Here is a 24,987-nt window from a genome sequence, read left to right on the forward strand (position 1 = left end):
GCTGGAGAGGAGAAAAAGTTTTGGATTAGAGACCTTGGCTCTTCCATACTAGAGCTCTGCATTCACAACAGGCTTCATTCACACTGTTCCCCCCAACACTGCATCCAGACCTGAAAGGAACGGGTCTGCACCAGGTCATTCAGCATATCCATAGAGTGGTGTTAGAGTTAGGAGGAGGTGCTGAATTTTCACGCATAATATGGATGTGAAATTCCATACAATAGCAGTCATACTCAAATACAGGCATTATTTGAAAAAGCACTCTATGCTGTGACTGCAGGTTGTAAGACAGAGCAAGAAAGAATATCTATGTCTGAACAAGGCTTCCATTTTCTCCCACTGGAATGACAGTGAATAAAGACGACGAAAATTACAGCATGTGAATACTGGTGTAATTACCGAATGGTTCCCCACATAATTATGCAAAACAAATCTATCCATAAGTTAATGTAGCCCTTTTCTTTTTGAAACAGAATTTTCATGCCATCCATCAGTCACCCAAAAACACAAACCTTAGATGACTTAAGTACACAGAATTTACTCATTTGGTCTGTAATATAAGCAATGCATGTGAGTAGAAATAAAGGTTTAATGAAACAAAATAACATACTCCACTAGGGAAAACATATTTTGCCCAAAGAAAAAACTAATGTAAATAAGAGGAGGCTTGACTATTTGATAAATATAGCCCCAAAGGTTATATGTTTACTGAAAGAATATAAATATTGTAGGTGATGCAGATTTTTTTTATTTGGCTAGAAACATTAATTGCTTTCTAAATACAATAATATTCTTTCAAACTGTGGGGTCTCATTTCTTTTACTGCAACAAGTAACCAATTACCTAACAGAAATGTTTACATTAATCACAATCACTCTATATTTTAGTTTTTATACCACCAATTTTATTTTTGCTTAGAACTGAACTCCCTCAGGCATTCTTTTGTGCCAACTGTTAATTTCTATCAGTGATAAAGTTCCCTTAAGCTTCTTTTAACATCTACTGGACATGACCTCATAAAATTTAATGCCACTCATTAACCCCAAGCACTTAACTTTACACAGTAATGTCAGGCATCTGACTTTTCAGTGCTTGAGAAATCCAAGTGGGAACTGTTTGAGAGATACAAATTACAAATCACTTGAGTAGTAGAAAGAGCTGCAGTGAACAATATTAAAGGGTAAATCAAGACTTGAGCAAAAGTAGGGTTCTTCTGATGCCTTCTATCTAAAATTATAAAACATTTATACAAACAGGGGAGAGGCTGCAACGTGATTGTTTTGGCTTGTGAGGGGACTGAAATTCAGAGCTGAGGCTGAATGCCAGGTTTTTAACACTGTCTAAAGCAAATATGATGCTTTCTCTGCTGTCCAGTAGTCTTCAGGCGTTTGGGAGGAGCACAGGTTTTAGGATCACCTTACATTCTACAAAGGCCACACACCAGGGAGACTGAGTTAAGCCAGAAGAAGCAGTTTCTTCGAAGTGCTCATCCCTTTTTTCCTGCAACAGCCTTGCCTAGGTTTATCTGTACAGTGTGGTTGTTCTTCCGATTTTGGTTATGTACCAAGAAAGCTCTCGGAGGGACAGCACTGTTTTTATTTTCCCCGAGATGCACAGATGGGTGATGTCTGCTTAACTCATTTAACCATATTTCCCAGTGGCTTCACACATGTTGGAGAAAATGTGGAAAATTCTAGAGGTGAATGAAAAAAAAATACTTAACAACAATTTTCTGGCTTCTCTTGAACCATTCAAGGACATTTCTTGTGGGGAGTTGAAACTGAGTGACAGCCTGTCATGGCCCTGACAAAAAGGCAAAAATAAAGGCACATTGTTAGGAAAAAAAAGTGGTTTATTTTGTATTTCTGTTGGCTCAAGGGATATCTAAGCACCCTCTGTGAAAAAGGACAGTGCTATGCAGCTAGAAACATGGCCCTTCGGAGTTCCTGATAGCAATCTGCTTATTCAGCTCTGTTATGGAAAGTCCCCTCCCCCTGACTGTACCCTGGGTTTGCTTTTTCTTGGTGTCACAGGCTGTTACATTCTGGGTTAAGCAGTTGATGCTGTTGGAGCAGGGATCAGCTTAACATTTCTATACAAATTATACAAGGTAGCTATAAATTGCTTCATGAGAAGCCACGTGAGATTTGATGTGATGTCTCTAAATGCTACAAGTTTATTTATTTTTCAGCAGCAAAAAGAGCCGGCTCTCAGAACTTAGCGGTAGCTCCTGCGTTTACTGATCTTAATGGGGAAATATATTCTCTGCTACCCCATAAATCTAAACAGAAGGAAGCTGTTTTGCTGAAGCTTTATCTCCACAGAAAGGTATCTCTAAGCCAAAGGTAGGTATGACAGAATTGAGGTTTTCACACGTGAACAACTCTGATCTCTGATACAAGCCCCATCTCCAATTTCTCTGAATGACTAGTTTAGCTAGAAACCACCCAGAACTAAAATCTACAGTCAATACACACACCATACTATTGAAAATGGTTTGCATCTTGCCTGCCACTGGTCTAAGATCACTTCAGCATAATTACAGCTTGATGCAACATCAGTTAGAGTGCATCAGTTGGAAAAGTTTTTATTGCCTAATAGCAGGAAATGGTAATAAAGCAGATGTACACCAGGCCACATGACAATGGCAACCAATTGGTCTGTATTTGGCAAAGCAAAGTATTAATGTTTTATAAACACGTTATACTTTTCTAACAATAGGGATGTAAATCTCTGCACAGCATAAACACTTGAGCTGATCAACACAGAGATACTGCTGTGCTAGGTACTTTGAAGTTGTAGATAACAGCACAAGCTGTAAGATGCCAAAAAAATTGGAAGTTTATAAAGAATCAGTGCCAGACTCTTAAATGTAGTAGCACTTGTGGGACTTTCTGTAATATAAATAGCAATTACCTTCAATGCAGAATGTATTTGCAAAAATAAATATACTGGTGCATATACCAAAACTAACAACTCAGTTTTTTTGAGAACCAAACTTTAAAATCTGTAAATTGAGTAAAATCCCCAAAACAACCTTTTGGTCAACACCACACCCCCTACCATGCAGTGCCGAAATCCAAGTATACATGTGCATGCACATACACAACCGCTCCAATATCCATACGCAAACACGACAGTCTCAGTGTGAGGGCATCTACCCTGTAGACAATTCAATCAATCTCTCAAGTGACACTCACACGTGCCTGCACACACAAAAGCAGATGTGGCATTAAGATTTACAAAGTTATTGAAACTTTTAACAAGTAAAACGCATCTTTACTTAGCTACACCAGAATGAGGAATAAAGGGGTTTACATATGTTCCAATTCTAAACCTATCAATCAAACCCATGTTATTCCTTTGGGAGCTTATTTACATGCATATTTATCAGCCTCACATGCTAATTCCCTGCTGTTTTATGCCTGCGAGGCATGTTTATGAGTCATAATTGTTGATCTCATTTGATGTATTTCACTGAAGTAAGACATTATTCAGTTATGTGGCCTAATGTCAATGAATTACGATGACCTGATCTTCGAAATGCAACTTGCTCTTTAATTTTTATTAGAGCATTACTTATTCAGAAGAAGAAATACAGTAAAATGGAAGATCACATGTTTTTATAGCCATTTTACTTTAACATCTGATTTCTGAAACACTCCTCCCTACCTCTAGGCAAAGTTTTAAAAGTGTAATTCATAAACAACAAATGAAAAGAATTTTGGCCTGAAATTAGTACGCATTTCTCAGAGTGGGACCTTTTATAGATGTTCTTATTTTGTTTTAACCAGCCACAAGACAGGCCTTTGGAGCACTGGCATATGGTTTGCAAAAGAAAAACAACCAGACTCAATTCAAAGCCCTCAAATTGTTCTTTGCCTTAACTTCATCAAAACTGCAACCAGACAGAGACTTCAGAGCAACTGAGAAAGGACTAATAAAATAAGTTAAAAGTCCCAAACTGACTCATCATCTTTAATGCTAAGTGGTGTCAATTTATAAACAGAAACTCACTCACTTGATGGTCAAAGTAAAGACCTAAAGAAGAAACAATTATGATGTATACAAACTTCATTGCAGTAGCCTGTGTTGTGCCATTAATGGCTGCTTCTAGGTGGCAAGCCAGAAATGGTAACAGTAAGCATCCACGCTGTAGGATCCAGTGTAAGTTGCTCCTTACACTAGGCTAAAAGAAAATCACCACTGTATACATAATTTACTACATGATTTTCAGATATCCCCATCTTCTATCTTAATATTCAGTATTGTTTTAATGCAATTATTATCAATTAAATATCTTCAAAAGTTTCCAAGTTGCTACTCTGAGCTACAGCTTTAACAAGGAACAGAGTAATATGCAAGAAAATAAAACTATCTTTAGCTAAGTAATGCAAATTCAAAATGCAGGCTCATTTTTCCATAAGAATCTCAAACTGAATATGACAGATATGAGTAAGTGTCTTTGAAATCACAAAAAACCTGCAAGTATCTTCCTAAATTTGTAATATGTAGAGGACTAGAAGTATCATAAATATAACATTAATTCCAAGACAAAAAATCCTCAGGATATTTTTCATGTCCAGAATGAAAACAGGCTTTATATGCTCTTTTTTAAAAGCAAAAAAGAGCATTTAATCCTGTGTTTACATGGTATTTTTCCAAATCAGAAGTTTGCTTCTGACAGCATACATTACAGACCAGTTTCTCTAAAAAAACCTAAAAATCTTCACTTGAACATGTAGTTATTCTAATAGCACAGTTACAAGCGTATAACTTCGGTTCATGCAAGTGCCACAGCTGAAACTGTTACATGTTCATCATAAATACAAATTCAAATACGAATTATAAAATACATTAAATTTAATTCTGCAGAAAAATGTCAATTCCCTAACTTTTTAAACAGATTTTTTCACTTATTATTCACCATGTTATTGTTACAAGAACCCCAAAATAGAACTAGAGTTCTCCACAGTGTAAGCTCTAATTTACAGCCCTTCTTTCTTTCAAATTCAAATAAGGAAAAGACACAAGTTCATCTGCCTGGGGTACTTTTATTTTCTTTTTTTTTTTTTTTTTCAGAATAGCAACAATTGATACTACATTTCTTCTGGCAATAAAATCTTCATCTTAGTAAGACAATAATGTGGTGACCTTGCTGTAATAATTCAGAATGGAGCTTTGTAGACTTTTGCAAAGGAATATTTTCTTTCATACTTCAATAAACAATGAAACAATATTGGGTCACAGAAGTTTGGAGGTGGCCCTGTGGCTCCATATGCTTCTCTCCTCCATTAAGATAACATCTGTTCTGGCCACCAGTCAGCAAATCAACTTTGATGAGAATTCATCTGTGTGCAAAGTAGAAATGCCCAATAATGGACAGATTTATGTTTCATTGCTCCACCCTTTAAATATTTCAAATTGTAAGAAATAAAACTAACAACGGCATCTTCCAAAATTGCGAATAACATATAAAAAAATCTACTCCTTTATTATGAAACTCAAAACATTATCAGATCGTTGTAAACATATTTTCACATGTATTACATGATCTATCCCTTCAATTGCACTTAGTACTGAAACACTATCCAGTTCGTTTTTCCTAAGGTTAAATCATTGATTCCATTACAAATCAAATTTCTCAGAAGAAAAGAATTATCACCACCATAAAGCTTTATCTGGATGAAGTTTGTGCCTTTCATCTTTTAGGAAGATCAAGAATAATAATTTGTAATTGTATATCAAAATTTTACTGGAGAAATTTATAATACAGGCTACTTCCCAATATTTTGGTTATATGGTCCCAGTTGCACTAAACTGGATGGGATTTGTTCAAAAATTTGAACATAGTCTTCCTATCTGAGAGTCCATGTATTATTGTTTATCACTTTAGTATCCAAGCAAAATATTTAACTGCCAGCTGTTTGTGCAGAAATAAGGTATTTAGAATTTATCACTAAAGCTGTGAAACACCTCCAAGATCATTGAGCCCAGCCTTTGACTGAACACCACCACATCAAGTAAACCACAGCACTGTCATGCTTACTTTGAAAAACTCTTGCGAGAAGTATTTTGCCTCTTCTTAAAACAGGACCTGGCAATGCTAAGATACAAAACTATGAAATAAATAAGCATAAATAAATCAACTTTTACAATCAGTTAATTAAGATGGAGTAGTATTCCTCAGATTTGTAGCCAAATCATGTTTTAATAGTAACACCCATATATATCTGTATTGAGACACCATTTTATCAAAGGTTCAGGAACAGTTTAATGTATTCAAAATATTTTAATTTCATTTAATTACTGAAAACACTGAAAAGGTGAAAATGATCAACGTCTTTTGAAATACTTTTCAATTCCATTACCAAAAATACTTTTAGTTGAAATTTCTAAAATGATATATGCTTATTTAAATTTGCACATAAAACATGAAAAGGTTGTGCGTGTGTGTTCTGTACTAAAAGTCACTCTTTCTTAATTAAGTAGCCACCTGCCTCACAAAAACTGCCTGAAATAAAGAAAGAAAGAGCTGAAGGACAACGTCATCACAGATGCAGTCTCCTGCACCTTGAATGATGTGGGTCAAGCTCCTGGCCCTGCTACAGACCTCTTGTAAGAATGAGCCATATCATTTCACCAGCTTCAAATTCCTTTTTGCATAAGAACAAATAATCTGGCTGTTCTTCCTATGGCAGTTACAAGAATTAATTTCATCGCTTCTTTTGTGTATGACATCTTCTAAAAGGATGAGGTAAGCACACGGATGCAAAACAAATATCTCAAGTCCCACTTCCCTTTTCAAACAGATCAAGCCAAGGAGCACAAATTGCATCACGACCTTGTGTGGTTGTTACAAATGGTGAAAGTAAGTCTCATTTGCTATATTCTTTTGTGTCGTTTGTGCTGTGGCTGAAATGTTATAGTCACATGATTACTAATGTAACGAACTAAACATGTAACATGATGAAGAAACTAAACAAAAATTCTTAGGAATACCTAAAAGATATTCTAGATCTGACAGAAGTGTTCAGTCTTGTCACAGAGTGTGTCTATGTACATCCATGTAAATCTGAAGCTTAAAATAGTCAGAAACAAAACCTACTGATAGTTCACTTAAACAAAATAAGATTTAAACACAAGCTGGCACACATGCCTGTGAAACGTGATGGTTCTTATCCAGTATTGCTCAGATTTGAGCTAGTTTGCTATTTTGTTGACTGTGAAAAAAGACAGACAAAAGCAGAAAGGCTATCCGCATTTCTGTCTTCTCTCCCCTGTCCCCCCATTTTAGTGCTCATGTTTAGAGAGAAAGGTGTTCTCTTATTATCCAGTATATTTAGTCTTTTTAAAATTACTGCGTAACTTATGAACAAAATGAAGATTGGAACTGACTTTACGAGTCAGTTATATGCGTTCTGCCTTTGCATGGCCAAATCCTGACACCAAATGCTTAAAATCTGACACTCCCAAAACAGGAACCCCAACTAACCACAATCCAGTACCCTGGGCTAAATGACTGCTTCCCTTAAAGGGCACTCAGGCTTGTTACCTTTGCAGTCAATTGGAACCTAGCCATTAATTTTAATAGGGTCAGGATCAGGCCCCTGACTTTTTCGACATCAAAGAAACATCTTTCACAGTCATTTTGTTATAAATAATTAAAGCTGATTAGTAATAATAAGGTACCTTAACCAAAAAGGTAAACAGTGGAGACATTTATTATCAAAGTAAGAAAAGAAAATTAAAATAACCTCCAACACTTTTGTATGTGCAATTCATCAGGAAACGTTGTAAAAGAACAAAAACAAATGTTGGCTCACTCCAGAGGTTCTTTGTCATCATTAATGTATTCAGGTTTTCACAGCTGAATTGCTGTACTTTGAAAAGATTTTCATGAAAGAAAACTCAAATTCAACGTTTAAACAAAGCTGTCAGGTTACCAAGATTCGTATTTGCTTGTATGTCCAGAAAATGTTTTATCCTTTTTAAAAAACCCGTTAGGTTAGAAGTATTATTATTCCTTTGCTCTCAATTTGTAAACAACAGAAAATAAGCTTTTGTTAAGCTGCACATATTTATTTATTTATTTGCTATTGCAAAGCTGAAACCAGCAGTTAGAAATATCTGTTCCATACCTGGTACAGATATTTTACTTCATTACTAGTTCTGTTCCTCAAATTGATACAAATGGCCTCCTTCTGTTTCTGTCTGTCTGCTTGCCTGATCAGCGGAGCTAATTGTCAGAGCTGGGGAGATCTCCTATACCTAAACAGAAGATATGCAGTTTGTAACCTGCTTAATTTGCCTTATGTCCTGGATGGCCCTCAGTATGTTGTTCATTAAAGTATCAGCTGTTTCGGCTGTTGCAGTGGCAACCTAAGCATAGGCCTATTTTTCTTTGTTAAAAGGCCAGATTGTCAATAAATAATACATCTTATCAGATAATTTCTTACCACTTAAATATGACAGTACTTTATTTCTCTCCCCTTTTGAGTGTCTTAGTTTTGCATGTCCAAAGAGGATGAGGACAGGGTGTACCCTGAGTACCATGGAAGCTGAAGAATAAGGCTTATCAGTCAATTGAAAGCCTAAAACAGAAGCTTTGCAGTATCACTTTAGTGAAAGTAGGCTGAAACCTTCTCTTTTTAAAATAAGGAATTCCAGGTCTTTACAAATGTCCACATACATGAAAAACAGGAAGCATCCCATCTGTAGTGACATATTTCTGTTATATAGAACAATCAATTTCTAATTCAATCAAATTTGTGACAGTTAAGCTCTTTAAAAATGTTTTAACATACATTTAATCTCAGATACAGAGGTCTGTAACATCATCTAGCAGCTCACAATTCATACACTGCTTTGTAAATTACAATCTTTGGTACGTCAGGACAGAAGTGAACCCAGACATTTAATTATTATCTTGTACCAATCATGCTGGCCTCAGCTAGAATTCTGATTTACTAGTCTTTTATTATACATACACAAGTACAATCAAACATGTACAGTTCAATTTTTTTAAATTAAGAGAATCTGCCTTTTCCATATGGAGGAGATACAGCCATTTAACATAATTTGATCATTGCCTGGAAACACTTAATATGTGAGGTGTTTATGGCTAGTAACCTTCATATTATATTTCTTTTTAAAGTCTGAGTAAAATATTCAAAAGAATGATTTTATTCTCATTGTTACCTTACGTATAATTTTTTTTATAATGAACTAGTTTTAAACCACTTTTAATTACATTTAGAGGGTTTTATTAAAAAAGATTATTCTGTTTTATTTTTCTGTTCAGTAAGTTACTATCATTTAAATGGAAATATCTTCTCAGTATTTTAAGATTCTCTAATCATGTAATATTTATTAATAAAATTTAAATTTCTTTTTCATTTAACTTGCCTTCTTTTCTTTTGTACTACAAGTATGATTATGCCACATGTATACTAGAAGGCAAGATGAGAGCCAACTAGTTGATTTGTAACTTGGATTAGCTTGGAAAAACTAAGAAAAGAAATAGAAAAGCTCAAATCAGCCTCTCCTGACGTATGGTCACAAGGAGTTAGAAGAATGACGTGAGGCTGACAAGTGATTTATGCCAGTATTCAGGCAGAGTTGTATCTGGAAAGACCTGGAAACCCCTAGCTTGGATGAATGAACTGAGATGGTGCACCGGTGTTGCTAGTGAGAATGGTCTTCTTGTCATATCCTGATTTAGAGTGAAACTTCCAAAACAAACATTTTAATTTCCCTTAGATCAAGAAAAGCCGTGGGTGTCCAGAAAAGTTGTGGATGTGCCAGCCCTTCAAGACTGGGCAGGAGGGGCAACCTGATTTAGTGGGAGGTTTCCTGTCCATGGTGGGGGGGTTGGAACTGGATGGTCTTTAATTTCTCTTCCAACCCAAACCATTCCATGAACAGACATCACTGTCCAAAAGGTCATCCTGGTATCTGCCATATCAACCACTGAAAGCCATTTCCCTACATGATGTTTGTGCCAATAACCCCTGTCAAAGAATAACCTCCAAATTGGAGGCTTAAACCCTAATGCAATGTGCAACTCATGTGAAGCCACCAAAATCCCCCAAATCTACCAATTCTAGAGAGGAAAATCAAGCTCTTGAAGCTGGTATTTCACAAGCCCATGGCAGCTACTCATATTTACTCCCACAGCTGAAGTAATTAAAAATACTCCTGCAATTCCTAAATATAAATTTGCAGTAAGGCACTGAAACCAAAGGGCCCACAAGAAGCAAATTTCTAAGAGGATGTCAACACCTGTACAAATTTCAAGTAAAAATTGTACTGTGTGTTAGCTAAGATAGCTAGAATTTCAACTAACTATATTAAATATATGCATTTTTAAACATGCACAGCTTTTCTGTTAACTGATCTTTTAATAAAAATGTCTAATACAGAAAAGAGGAAAATGAAGAGTTGTAGGGAAGCAGCTGGTGACAGCCTGAGTTAGCTCAAGATATACTGTGTAGCTCCAATAGCCTTTGTCACTACAATCCTGTTGCAGCTCAATTAAAAGCAAGCTAAACAGCAGTTATTATTAATAAATGAATATTAAAATGCTTGTTATGTTAGCATATGGCGTTTGAAGATGTAAAAACCAGTCTTGCTTTTATTCATCCAGTATGAACTGAAACAGACTGAGGTTGGCCCCTTCTCCTCCATCATACCTGTGCCCTTAATGAGGAAGCCAAGCCCTGCAGGAGAAGCACAAAGGTTTTGAACAGGACCACTAGCAAGAACTGTACTGGTGGGGCACACTGAAGATTTCTGGCTGAAGGGTAAAACTCGCCAATGAAGGACACAGGGCTTTTGCTGGGCCTGGGGTAAGCCACAGCAGGGAACCCCAAAGACATGAAGAAACAATCAAAACCCTCAGCTCTTCTGTTTCAGTATAACGAAAAGAGGTTCTCTGTTCCAATCTTGTCTTTTTAATGAAAACACACAGAAGCATGCATATTTAAAAGGGCTCTTAAAAACACCATGCTATACTTCATGTACATGTTGCTCCCTGGAGAGAAGATGAAATAACACACATTATACGACACATATGATGTCACAAAATATGCTATCAAAAAGTATTTGGTAAGAAAACAGTAAGTCTTCAACAACTCACTTGTATTTGCGTTCTCAACTGCTTTTACTTAGGAAAGTACTTCTCACACAGAGAGGTGTAAACCTATGTGGTTGTTTCCTTTAAATGAAATGACCTCTAAAAATTGAGGTAAATAAATGCTGTACAGGGCAATCCACATTAGCACTGTATACCTGAGTGAAGGGGGTTGTAAGGGGGAAAAAAAATCCCAACTTACAACACTGAGTAGCTGAGGACCAATGAGAAGATAATATAATTTTCTGTCAGCAAAATTTCACTTAATCCTGCAAGGAATGTCAAGGGTCAAAACAATCCATGTGAATTACACTTAAGATTTGGGGAAATTATTTGGTAACACATGGGTCCTGCTTTGTCCAGAAAAGATGGCGCTTACTTTATTTCTCCATTCCCCTCTGTTTCCTACTTGTTTTCTGTATGACACTAATATAAACCAGGTATCTCAGATTCCATGTAAAGTATAGTTCTCCATGGAAATACTTTCTAGTGATCAGGGCTATGAGGTTAACACAAGAATAGCGTAATTGTCCGAAGACAAGCAATGGAAACACACACAGTATACGATCAAAATGGAAATACCAAGGCTCTCTTTTCATCTCTCATAGGTTTTCATGGCAGGCTTGAGAATCAGGAGGGATGCAATAGTAAGTATGAGGTGGGGAACTTATCTGTCTCAACTGGATTAATTTCAGTCACACACTCCAGTAGTTATCTTTGTCCTTCCAGTAACATCAGCCTTCTCTGTCCTCACCACCAACCATAGCCTTTACACATGAAATATATCCTGCCAAACTCCAAATCCAAAACACTCTGACCCATTAAAGGTTTCCCCTTTTCTTCTATTAAGAACAAAGAACACATTACATTTTTCTATGTGAAGTATGCTATTAAATAATAGCTTGTACACTAATTAAAGCAAATGTAATTGTGAGAACACACTGACATTGTTGAAGTAAATTACCCAATTTGTTAATAGTTTCATTTCAAGTGACCTTAATTGTATTAATTGTGATATTGAGTAAATGAAATTGAAGAGTATTAAATGCATTGTTCCAGTCTGTCCTTAGAGGATCAACTTTCTCATTATACCAATGAAATGGGAATACTACCTACTACGCTCTTCAAAGCTTGTGTTGGAATATGGTGGACGCTGTAACTTGGAGTAAAAATTTATGGCAGAAAGTTAACCTAGTTATCCCATTTCAATGTAACAGAAACCTCGAGCATTTGGAAGTCAGAAAAACAGTTTGTCAGATGCAATACACAGGGAGAAGGTACAACAATAATGTTTGCGATATTTCATTCAGGTCTCACAAAGTGTCTGCTTGAGAGAGAGCTAAGATTCACCAATTTCCCTCTGAAAGATCCCGGTTTCAGAAAGGATTACTCAAAAACATTATTAGAATAAAGTGAATAAAAGCATGATGATTCTTAGAAGAGAGGATGCAGCAAGATGTCATCAACCTACCACAGACAAAAGAAAACATAATAACGCACACATACCTAGATGCATGTAAATTAAAATACAACCAGATCCACAAGAAACAATCAAAAATTAAAGTTTCTTAAAAGAACTAAAATATTCCATTTGAAATACTAGATTGCAAAAGTGAGAATCCCTGCCATGAATTTCTTATCAACTATTTAAAAATGCTATTTAAAAATGCATATACATGTATTTAATGTACGTTTTTTATATCTTGAAAGAAAAATCAGACATGAGGAAAATAACACAGGCCAAATTAATCAACAGGAAAGGACAAAAATGTTATCTTAATGGATTTTTTGAAATGTTTTAAAGGGATAGAAGTTGAACAGGCTAATTCTGAATTTTTGAATTTGAACAGTTAAAGGCTAATACTGAATTTTTTTTAAACTTGCAAACAAGCAGATTCTCATGGCTCATCATAACTCAAGATTCAAAGTTTATCAGTTACATAAAATCTGGAGAGCTACCAACACCCAGACCTTTCTCCAAATGACACTTACCTCATCTGTAATGATCTAATTTCATTTGTTCAGCTAGGTAACGGTCTCATGCCGAGCATCTGCAACATTAACCCTTGCAGCTGTTCCTAGTGAACCATGTCTTATTCTTCTCAGGCCACTTCTTCAAAATCTCAAGGATACTTTGAATTTTACATCTACTCTCCATTGTGTCAACAGTCCTGTCCCAAATAAACCATGTTTTCTCCCTATTCCTTCACTGAAATTTTAATAAAAGCACTGAGTACTACTAGACTCAACATATTTCTGGAATCCTATCCAATATACCTTTTCAAGCTGACAGCAAGTGAACAAAAAAGTAGCTTTCCAAACATCTACACTTAAGAGCAATCCATGTATTTTTGAGATTTCTTTAACTTTATGAAAACTGTGAGAGAATTTCATAACTCCAGCTGGGCATGACATCTTCTGGTTCTCCATCAAGTTTTGGTATCAAGTGTACATGATAAAATTACAATACTTCATGTAGATTAAAAAATCTGACTAGAATGGTAACTAAATATTTATTTTCAGCACCCTTATCAGGTTTTTTTTAATCACCTCATCTCAGTGAAGACTTTTATCACTGTGCCTCCAAGGTAAGCAATCAGTCATGCTTCGAAAACACAATTCAGATATCCTGATATTCTGCAATATTGCACAGAATGTCTCCAATGGACCACCACTCCACTATATTTCTGTGATTCGTGATACAAAAAAATTCAAGATTTCAGGTTTTTAAGATTTTACTGTTTTTCTCCAAGTTGATTCTGTATCACACCTAAAACTTGAGGTTGCATTGAAAAACCTTGTCTTTTGTGTACTTTTGTGAAGACATTGATGGACAGACTGCATGGACAGGAACAACTATACACTTTGATGCCTAAAGAGCTAACACTAACCAAACACACAATTTATTTAAAATGAAACATTAAAACTTCAAAGACTTATTCTGGATATATAAAGTTTCAAATTAAAATGCACTATGTGTTTCACAGCAAAAAAGGCTATGAAGATGAAATGGATGCTTTATATAAAATATTTACATAGATAGAACATAAAAAATGTACCATAGTTGGTAACCTTTATGACTTGGGGAACCATGTATTTACATATCTTTATCCTCGCATGTGCGTATGTGTGTGTTGTGTATATATTTTTAACAGTTGACAGCTGTTTTAGAGCATACAGAGATGCCAAGCTGAATGAGGGTCTTGATTACTTCAAGATTAGCTATCTAAAGTTTCTATTCATTTTAAGTGTTGTTAGTGCGAAGAGTCATTAGTCACTTCCTTGTCTCATAGAACATCAGCATACATTTACATTGTTAATGAACATTTGGGGTAAATGAATTAATGGCACTTTTAAACATCAATTCAATCCTAATAACTTTGTGTGTCATAGAAATGTTAAGGTTGGGATAAAAATGAGAAACCTTTTCAGTCAAGGTAACTAATCGCTTCTGGGCACAATAAAGGGTAAAATTAACTTACAGTAGTTTTTTAACAGGGTGAAAATTTTGCTTTTTCTTGAAACAGAGCTGAGAGAATTACCAATTTTTTTAAAAGAAAATAGAAATCAGAAGAAAATTTTCATCTTTTTCTTGACTGGGGTAGACTAGAAGCAAGCTGTTTTTCCTCTTGAAAATGGTTATTATTTTAGGTTATTGAAAAAAAAGATTATTTTGAAGTTTCTAAAAATATGTACAAAAATGCATTTGGTTTATCAGGATAAAATGGCTCCATATCTTTAAGATGTCAAATATAATGGAAAAGAAACACTGACCTAGAAAAGCTATTCCATTTAATCGTCAGGTTTTAAAATACTTTCCCCATGATGTCCATTGTCATTTTCAAACATTAAAGAAGCTTTATAAACCAATGAAGAAACAGTGAAAAAATTAACTCAAAGGGACAATGAAGTTTTACCAATATATTTTGAAGCAGAACATCAGCTTCTTCTAAACTGAAGTAATAAACCTGACTGAGCAAAACTTGACATAGCTTTTTAATAACCACTAGTAAACAGAGGATTTATAGACAAATACACCCACATAGAGTAGTTGATCTGGGTGAGGGACTTAGAAAATGTGACAAAGTTGTTTTAACTCTGTAATTTAAAATAAATTTTTTATTTTGCCCTCCTGGTACATGTGTTCAATGACTGGAAAATTACAGGTAGTTAAGGTGCCACTGTGTATAACTGAGTACTTGAGGAATGTTTTCATGACAAGGACGAGCTTTCTCATTAAGCTTATCACTTTCTTCGAACCAACTACACTGTCACTACTAGCAAATAAGCAAAAAGATGAGCAAAACAGACAGGCATTGCATTATCTAAGCAGTTTGTTCTCATTGTTCATTAGGGTCTTCCAAATATTGCATTTAACTAATTTGCTTCAGACTCTACCTTTAGAGCCTATTAATTCTATCTCAACTTTGAGATCTTTTTTCAAATAAGAACATAGGGGCTGAGTGAAACAAAAATCAGACTTTTTATTTGCATAATTTTGGAAAAAAAAAAGAAAAAAAAAAAAAAGAAAACAAACAAACAGAAAAGATCCCTAAACCCAAAAACCCAAAGCAGTGTAAGAGTCCATGCTTGGGAAAGTAACATAAAATCATGCTGCATTTCAATATTCTTATGCTGAAGTCAGTGTTTAGTTTATGATTAAAAAAGGCTGACAGCGCATTAAACATTTGGCTAATGCTTCTGTCTGTAATTGAAAGTTGACTTTTCGTGGTTTTCATTAGTGTCAGAGTGTTCCTCACATACTCTGAAATGTTCTTTAAGTTGCCCTGTTCAACTTCATTGAATGAATTAAACAAATTATGACAGGTACAGTTATCATGACACACTTATATAAGGCATAAACTCAAAAAAAGTACAGAAATACAAACTCACCTTCCCCTGGCTTGCTCAAAAAACTCTGTAAGGGATCAATGCCTATCTCTTGTTCCTCTGTTTGCAAAGGGTGACTGGTTTCAGACACAGAATGATACATATTGGCAGTAGTAAATTCCAGCTGATGAGTATTTATCTGGAGGAAAAAAACCAGAGAAACAAACACTTCAGTATTGCTTTAACTATTTTTCAATCACAGAAGTCAAGACCAAAAGTACTTAAAACCTCCCCTTATTTTGCAGGCATATCAACACCATTAGTTGTCTAATTAGCAGAACAATAGTGTTTCCACTTGAACATTGTAAATGTTTTATTATCTGGAGTCCAAAAGAATATTTATAGTACCTACAAATATCACACTGCAAGTAAAAGTCTAATCGTGGTTTTGACAGACTGTAAAACAGGGCAAGAGACTCTTTCCTTCCTTTTTCTAGTTTTCCCTATCCATCTTTTTAGTCTGATCCCAAAGAGACCTGATGCTAGTTCTTGGGCATGATAAAGATTATAGAGCAAAACTGAGGAAAGATCATCATCTCTCCTGGACCCAAGACCTCTCATTGCAGACAATCTTCATTTTAACCATTTCTTTTTCAGAAATCATAGGTCAAGTGTAATATAACAGCAACAGACACACAAAAAGAGAATGGATTAATACTGACTGGCATGATAGGTGAATTTGGTTTTATCAAGGTTTATATTAACTTTTGTCTTGGTTCTGGCCAGAACAGGGTTTTGCAGTTGTCGTCACTCGCCCTTAACATGGGGCATCAATTTGATGGTGGTCACATGACTGACACCAGTATCAGTCCCTCATTATCTAAAATGTTCCCCTGATTGACGGTGAGCTTAAAAGATTCATGCTGAAGATGGTAGCAAGCATCAGCAGTTTATTAAAGCTTTCTGCCTTTTCTCTGTTGCAATCCCATGAGAAGCAGCACCACACAATAAAGAGTCCTTCCTCTCACAGCACAACCTGCTAGCTCTAACAACACCTCTCTCCTCCTAACTCTTTATACCTTTTCTCTCACATGCATAACACCTGCATGCCCTTTCACTCTTTTGTGGTTGGTCAATACACCTCAGCATTCCCTGCTTCTTCTTCTTCAATGGTGTTTACCTGTCTTACACAGCTGCAACTGATCAGGGCAAGACTGCAGTACTATCCCTGTTCTCTTACAATCCACTCTCCCACATGCAGTAGCCAGGAGGTGGCATGGCCAGGGCCCAGAGGTTATTCTATATCATGTCATGTCACTACCAGGGCAGGGAGAACAGAGCCTCTTCTTGGAAGAAAGGTTTTTTTCTGCTCAAGTAAGTGTGGCAGAGGGAGTGGTTAGGGTTAGGGCTCTGAGCTGGAGGGAGAGGCTGGTTATCATCTGTTGTTGGGGTTTCCTCACTGAGTAAGAACGTTTCTTTTCTTGTCTTGTCTTTAGTATCACTGCTGTTAATGTTAATTTTTCTTATTTCATTGCTGTTTCCAATAAACTGTTTTTGTCTCAACTTGTGATCATTACCTTTTATGCCTCCAGTTCTCCTCTCCATCCTGCTGCAGGGAAGAGGGAGGGAAGGGGGGAGTCAGCAAGCAAGCTGTGTGTGGCATGCAAGGGTTTCAGTGGCAAAAATTAACTGGAGAATAATATTCCTAAACCATGACAGCTTTCTAGAAAATGATAAGGAAGCATTTTAAGAAACGTAATCAACCAGCTGGTGAACATTTACAAAGACATCTTCCAAAAGTGAAGGCCAAAAGGGAAGTAATAGCAGAGCTGAAACTTCAGGAAGTAGGTGATACGGATTCATCATCACAGGCTCCTGAATGGCACTCACATCACTATCAAGCAACTGAACAAGAACCGTGCTAGAAGTTCATTCGAGAATGAACTAATTCTGGCTAATACTGGCTGCAGCAAATAAGAGGATGTCAATAAAAGGGTGAAAAGCAGAGGATGTTATGATCAGCGCATAAGAAAGAGAAAATACCTTTCCAGTGCAGTAACAGTGCAAGAGTGCATTTGTCAAGTCTGAATTTAGTCACCTGTACAGCAATTTATCAACTTGCCACACAAAAAAAACCTAAGCCAGCTAAACAGGTCTGATTTGCCCAAGCACACTAAGTAGCTACCTACAACTGCCAGATGAGTTTTAAATATCACTTACTTTAACTGCTTTGTTTACAAGCATCATAACTTTCTAACAGCAAGAAAATTATATTTAGAAAGAAATATAAAAAGAGATACAGGAAGAGGTATGCATCTACACTTTCAGGACTGGCATATTAATGAATTTAAAATAACTTCAATTACGCGTTTCCTTTGGTTCCTAGGAGGTATGGCATTGACCATGTAGGCTTTATACCTTCAGTTTACTGTCAATAAATGAAGGGGAACTGAGATTCTTAAGGCCTTTTTAGAGTCTACACCTTCTTAATTTTCCTAGTAAGTTATGAGGAAAAAAAAACCCAGCCCAAAAAAACCCCTAGATAATAAACAAATCTAGTTGGACCACTATTAGGCAATTCCTTGAAACCAGTGCAGCCAGGCTGTTTTCAACAGCTCTCTCAGCTGTATTCCCTGAGGGGAATTTATCCTTTATTTGCCCTGGCACCTGTGTTACTGTGGTGATGAAATGATCACACCATCTCTCACTTCTGTTTAGCTAGAAGACAACATCTGAAGGTCTTGGGAACAAGGACCCATTAACTGAGGGAAGGTAGGATGTACCACTTGGGCACTGGTACACCTTTATGCCAAATTATTACAATCATAAAATCATATGACAAAACACTCCACTAAAACACAGAATTGCCGTGAACAACTCTGTACAAGGCTCAACAAAATGAGCTATTAATGTATGCGTACCTCACATGTTCCCTATGTAATTTTAAAACTATAATAATGAAAATTGCATGAATGGTATCCTGAAGAAAAAGATTTAAAAAATTGCTAGCCCCTTAAATAACATTTACCTGAGTCTTATGGCTACAAAAATATAAAGAGATGTTTATAAACACCTGACATCATAAATAAATAAAAGAAAAACTTAAAATAATTTATTTAAAGAAAGGAAACAAAACCCCCACCAACTTTGTGGAAAGTTGTGCTGCTTAAATTTAACTTTTTATTTTTATGGCACTTTGAAGGTTTCAATACTATCTGACCAAAGCAGAACCCTGAGTGTCTTTCAAACTCAGAACCAGGCACAAAATGACCTTACCAGCCATTCTAGTTTTAGCAGCCACCACTTAATTAAGACACAGTACGTTTCAGACTTACATTGCATCCATAACATGGTATCAAATCAGACCTAGTAAGTTTGTTCTGTGTCCTCTTCTGTATCCATCTTCTTTTTTCTAAAATACTCCCCAAATGCCATACCTTTACAATCTATATGAACCATAATTTACTTTACAGACTGTTAGAGCGGTTTTAAGCAGCTGAATAGATTTACTTTTGATATCTGCACAGTGATTTAATCAGTTACTTGTGTTTGTTTATGGAAACATATGCTTAGAGTTAAAAAAAGTATCACTACTTCTTAGTCTTCACTCCTTAGTCCAAGCAATTTTCTTCACAGTTTTATACTTAAGTTCTTTTCTGCTCTTCTAACAAAGAGCAAAGGGAACTATTAAACAATTACAATTACACTTGGGATCTTACTCTGAGACAGATTAATTCTTCACAGGTTTGTGGTTGATTTGTAATGGCCTATAACATATTGTTCATATTAAACAAGATGCACTTTAAAACCATTCTCAATGTGAAACAATAAAAAATGTTATAAAACCCTGAAACTCAATTACTGGACTACAAGACTTGATACTGGCTAGCCCTAACATCTCAGTAAAAGCTCCAAGTGACACTTGCACATATTTGTACTTCTTTTTTACCTCCAAAGTTGAAGGGCTAAGGAACTCAAACACCAGGCATGCTTCCCACAACTGGGAGTTCAACTGTTCTGTAATATACATGAGAAAATAATAAAGGCTATGTATGAAACATTTATCTAGTCAAGGAAATTAGTAGAAATATGAATCCACTCATGAGCCCAAGGAAACATCAGGCATAGAGACTCTTTGGCTACTGGCCTTAAGCACCATTAAGGACAGTGCCCCAGGTTTGCTCCTCACTGACCAACACACGAAGGGTTTATCCAGTCTGCCTTTCACTTAGGGCAACTTGTCAGCGCATCTGTTCTCAATGGAAATCAAAAATCCCTTGAGAGACAGGCTTACAGACCCCAACACAGAACTGCACTAGATATTGAAAAGGTTCTGTGGTGGTAGCTGCTCATAGTACATCATCCCTTCTTCCATGACCTCCTCCGTAATCCATAGGTGATAGAATAACAAGCTGTTTTCATTAGGAAAAACTTAGCTGATGTTCACTGACATCTACCTAACTAAAAACCTCTTTCTACACAGCAGAGAGAAACTACTTGCTCCATTAGTCTGATTTATCACGCCCATTCTAACTGAGAGAACTTTCCTTTTTCTCACTGGGTACTTACACTTAGTGAGTACTTAGTACTTGGAAGTTGCCTGCCTCTTTTTTGATGTGAGAAGGTTTATTCACCCAAGAGTTTACAAATATTTTGCCTTCCCTACTACCTACTCTAACGCATTATGTGATTTCTACCACCTTTAGCCATAAATCAGTCTTATATAATCATGCCTTCAATTAGCATTGCCATTTTTCCTGTATACAAATCTGTGAGTTTGGAATACTTAAACAAAATTACATTTAAAACATTCAAAAACAAAACCCACTTCTTCTCCAGACTGTCAGTGGCAATAGCCTCAATTCAGCCACACTTCATCTTCTATTAATATGTATAAGTCATATCTAGCTGGATAGAAATACAAGACAAAGATAAAAGTCTAACTGAGACATGTTTCTATCATTAGCTGTACTACCAGTTAAGCACCTGTCACTTTTGGACCAGAGCTGGGCAAAACATTGCAAAAACATGTACACAGAACTGTACAAGGCAGAAGACTCATCTGTAATAAGATTATAATAAATTTTCACATAATAAATTGATTACAATTGATGTTCATTAAGAAGATGGAAAGTTCAAAATAAAAACAAAATTTCTTGCATTTTTTTAGCAGTGACTTACAAGCACAAGTGGTAAGATTACCCTAATCTCAAAAATGTTGATAAATCAGCATTTCATAAACAAAACATAGCACAGTTGAACATGAATACTGTACCTTATTTCATGTTATAAGATATTCACTAATGTCTTCAATTGCCACAGATGCTGAATAAAAATATTCAGTATTCAAATAAGCAGTTTATGGATGAAAAACATTGTTTCAGAAGTAGTGACTAAACTAATTCAATTAAAAAAACCTAAACCCACCTAAAATGTTTCCCTTAATCATCACTGTTCATATGGACCTTGAAAAATTATTTACTCAAATCACAAAACACACCAAAACATATCAGAATTAATGTTTAAGAAGTGAAAAGTATTCATATTTTTTGGGCAAAATTAGAAAATACAATCAGTTTCAGCAAAAGTATTTTGAAGGTGTAACTGAGTAGGTGATACAGAATTAGGCAAAGCTTTTACAACACCCATTTTCCCTCTCTTCCCTTCCCCCCAGGGTAAAATGTAAGGAGAGGAACTGGAGGCTTGGGGAGGTACTCAGCATGAAGGCTGAAGGACTGCCCAAGTTGCAGCACTTGCTCCACTCTTGTTCCCTGACATCCACTTACTTTTAAACAATCAAACAACAGAGCAAAACATTTTATGCTTGAAGAAAGGAAAATGGGAACCCACTAACTCCGAGGACAAAGCTGAACAACTTGCTGAATCTTGGATATGCTAAAAATAAAAATCAGTTTCCATCAGTACCACTAAAGCTCTCTGAATATGACATTTCTGAAAACTACTGAAGCATACCAAAGTATTTAAACAATACTTTGCATTCATTCTATTAGACTGTATCAACCACCTTCTCCAAATTGTCTTTGGGCCTTTATTTCATGTCATATCCAAAGTTTATCATTTTAATTACTTAAATTGATGACAAGTAGAGGAAATACTTGTTTAGCTAAGTGATAAATTAGCTGCCCTGTGAAGTCAAAGTGATTAAAACGACCTGACTAAAAGCAAGTGTCTGATGTGGTAATGGTCTTATGCATGTTTTGTTAAGTTTGACAGCATCATGTTATGAGGGTTCACAACTCTGCCCCTCATTTGTGGCTTATGAAGTAATCAAGCATGTTAGAACACTGAAGTGAGGATTTTCCAGAATGTGAAAACATTTTAAAGAAATTAATCAATTTAAGAAATTAAATATTAGGACAATAAACATGCATTGTGTTTATTTAAAGCAATGAAGCACAGATGTCTTCCAAATAATTTAGAAGCGGTCCCAGATCATAGGTTTTCTTACACTGGCCAAATTAAATTTTTCATCCTGAACTAGGAATTAAAAAAATGAAAAAGCATGCTCACTAGAGGGCTGAGTAGAAGAGAGTCCTGAATATGAACTTCGGCAAACGACGAAATGAGGACCATTTGATCTGTTTCAAACTGGATATGCCAGGACACTCATTAATAGGTATTTTTGAAAAATTTGTTCTTACCTGTAATATTGACTGCTTTCCTCTTTGCTCTAGGAGTGATTTTTACTCAGGCCACACAGACCATTTATCTCACAGCACTGTGATCTTCTGCTCTCCATCACTTGAGCTCTTTACTACCACCATCTCTAAATACAGAAGATACTAGTCCCAGTTCCTCCAAGAGAAAAACCGCCAAAAAACTCCACCAACCCAAACAACCCTCCTACACACACAGAGCAACTCAAAACCAGCAAAGATTCCTACTCAGCCACTTCCACAGGTTGCCACCACCCACTGAAAAAACATGCCTAGGGAAGAACACTAAGTCAGAAGAAAAGTGCACAATTTGACAAACTTTGGATAGCATAAAGCAAGTCTGTTTTCTTTTATAAAATGTATCAGATTATGTATCATTAAAATAGAATGATGCAAACATAAAAAATGATCTGACATGGTGGAGCAGATTAACATTAACATCAGCTGGGATCCAGAACAAAACAAACAAGATCATGCCACTGATGGACAGGTTAACAGCCAGCCAGTCTGATGGTCATGAAATGCAATTAATTTTGTCCCATTTAATAACATTTCCTGCATTTTAACTTCTGCCTGTCTGATCTCTAATACAAAAACAGAGTTACATTGGACTTTAAATAAGTTAATTAAGTATTAAAATCAATCATGTGAAAGTCTTAATATTTAATATTGTTAGATTGTATATCAAAGTGGTTTTATTATTTATTTACTCCAAACCTTTCCAGAATACTTCATGTGGCAACAGGGAGTCTCTATCTCACAAGATAAATGCATTTACAATGCCAAATAAATTATATATAAAAGCATTTGTCTTAATACATGTCATTCAATATTAAATATCACCCATTGGTACCACCCTGAAACCCTAATCCATTTTTACCAACCGCACATTTGTATTATTCAAATGTTGTCTATTAAATAGTTGTCTCGAGAGCCACACTAAAGGAATACATACCTAAGAACAATTATCATAGGAGCTTTAAAGCACTGTCTACAGTTTTAACCCTACAACTTTCATGTCTTACCAGTACTTAAACATGCAAAGTATAAGTTCAGTAGTGAATTAAAACGTCAGGGATAAGAAACAACACAAAAAGCCTGGGACCATGGCAATGTATTCTCTTGGTAATTCACATGATAGTTGAAAAAAAAAAAAAAAGGACAAAAGCTTTTTCTTAAATGAAAACTTAAAATTCTATTAATTTCAAAGATAGATAAGCATTTGTTAAAAGCAGGGAACAAGTTCACACATTTGCTGGTTTTCAGTTTTCTTGAGGTTATGTGATTCTGCAAGAAACATGAGTTTGACTAAAGAAGAAAAACTTGAATAATGCAGAGAGGATCAAAAACCTTATGTCATGTTGGCCACTAAGTTTTATAGCCACAGCCCCCTCCTCCCTGGGTCAACAATTTTTCTCAAGGTGTAATGCTCTGAATAGTATAATCTGACATTTATGGCTAAACTTCCCTCTTCTGCACTGAAAATGGTGACAGTGAAAGTATAAAGGGCATCAACCATCTTAAATACCTGATACTATAGTTATGGGTTCAGTATGGTCTCACAAAAAAAAAAGAAAACAACACAAAAAAAACCCCAAAAAGACAAAATAGCCAGTGAAAGAAAGCCTCCATTTTGCAGTTTGAATTTCCTACAAAACCCCCTCCAAATCCCACAACCTTAACACAGACTATAGCTATTCTTAATGCAAACCTATGCGACAGATCCACAGTGAGGCTGTTAAGAGAACACAACTTTGATCTAATATTGACTGCAAAAAAGAAATACCAGCAAACCAAAAAAGATCCCAAGTCAACAGCTAAATGTAGCCTGTGCCCTGAACATTCCTCCACCCACAGAAACTATGTTCAGCACCAGATGTGAAAATGTTATGTTGATGCATTTTCACATTTCTTCCTTTCAACTGAAGTCTCAGACAGTGGTTCCTCGTAGTTAGAACAGTTGATTAATATGAGATGTGTAAATCCCTTCCCACTGTCTGATATGGGTCTGAGCTGAAATACCGTATCCATCTTTAGTCAGATAGCACAGGACAAAGACCAGCTGCTGCAGTCCAGAGAGAAGCAAGAAGACCTACTATGAACATAGAAAATATAACCTATGACATAAAACGGAAAGAAACAATGTTTTGCCTTAGTGAAGGTGAAAGAGAAGAAGGAAAAATGCCATGAGTTCAAATCTTTACATCATTCAACTAAAAAGCTACTCCCTTTTCTCAGAGTGATCTAGAGGTAGTAAAAACCCTATTCATATTAGAAAGATTCAAACAACTGAAAACTCAAATGGAAGAAATTCTTTGTTTTATTTTAGAATATAATTTATCTACC

The 24,987-nt window shown here is 35.8% G+C and overlaps 1 protein-coding gene across 3 annotated transcripts in view; it reads right to left on the minus strand.

Annotated features, from left to right (window-relative positions):
- The window catches only part of TBC1D5 (TBC1 domain family member 5), a 315,146-nt gene that overhangs the window by 167,061 nt on the left and 123,098 nt on the right, over positions 1–24,987 (minus strand). For all 3 annotated transcript variants that reach the window (XM_058831805.1, XM_058831806.1, XM_058831807.1), the window contains exon 5: positions 16,028–16,163. In XM_058831805.1, coding sequence (XP_058687788.1) covers positions 16,028–16,163 — 136 coding nt within the window. The remainder of the gene's footprint in view (positions 1–16,027; positions 16,164–24,987) is intronic.

Source organism: Poecile atricapillus, chromosome 2, assembly GCF_030490865.1.
Source record: "Poecile atricapillus isolate bPoeAtr1 chromosome 2, bPoeAtr1.hap1, whole genome shotgun sequence".
NCBI classification, from domain to species: Eukaryota; Metazoa; Chordata; class Aves; order Passeriformes; family Paridae; genus Poecile; species Poecile atricapillus.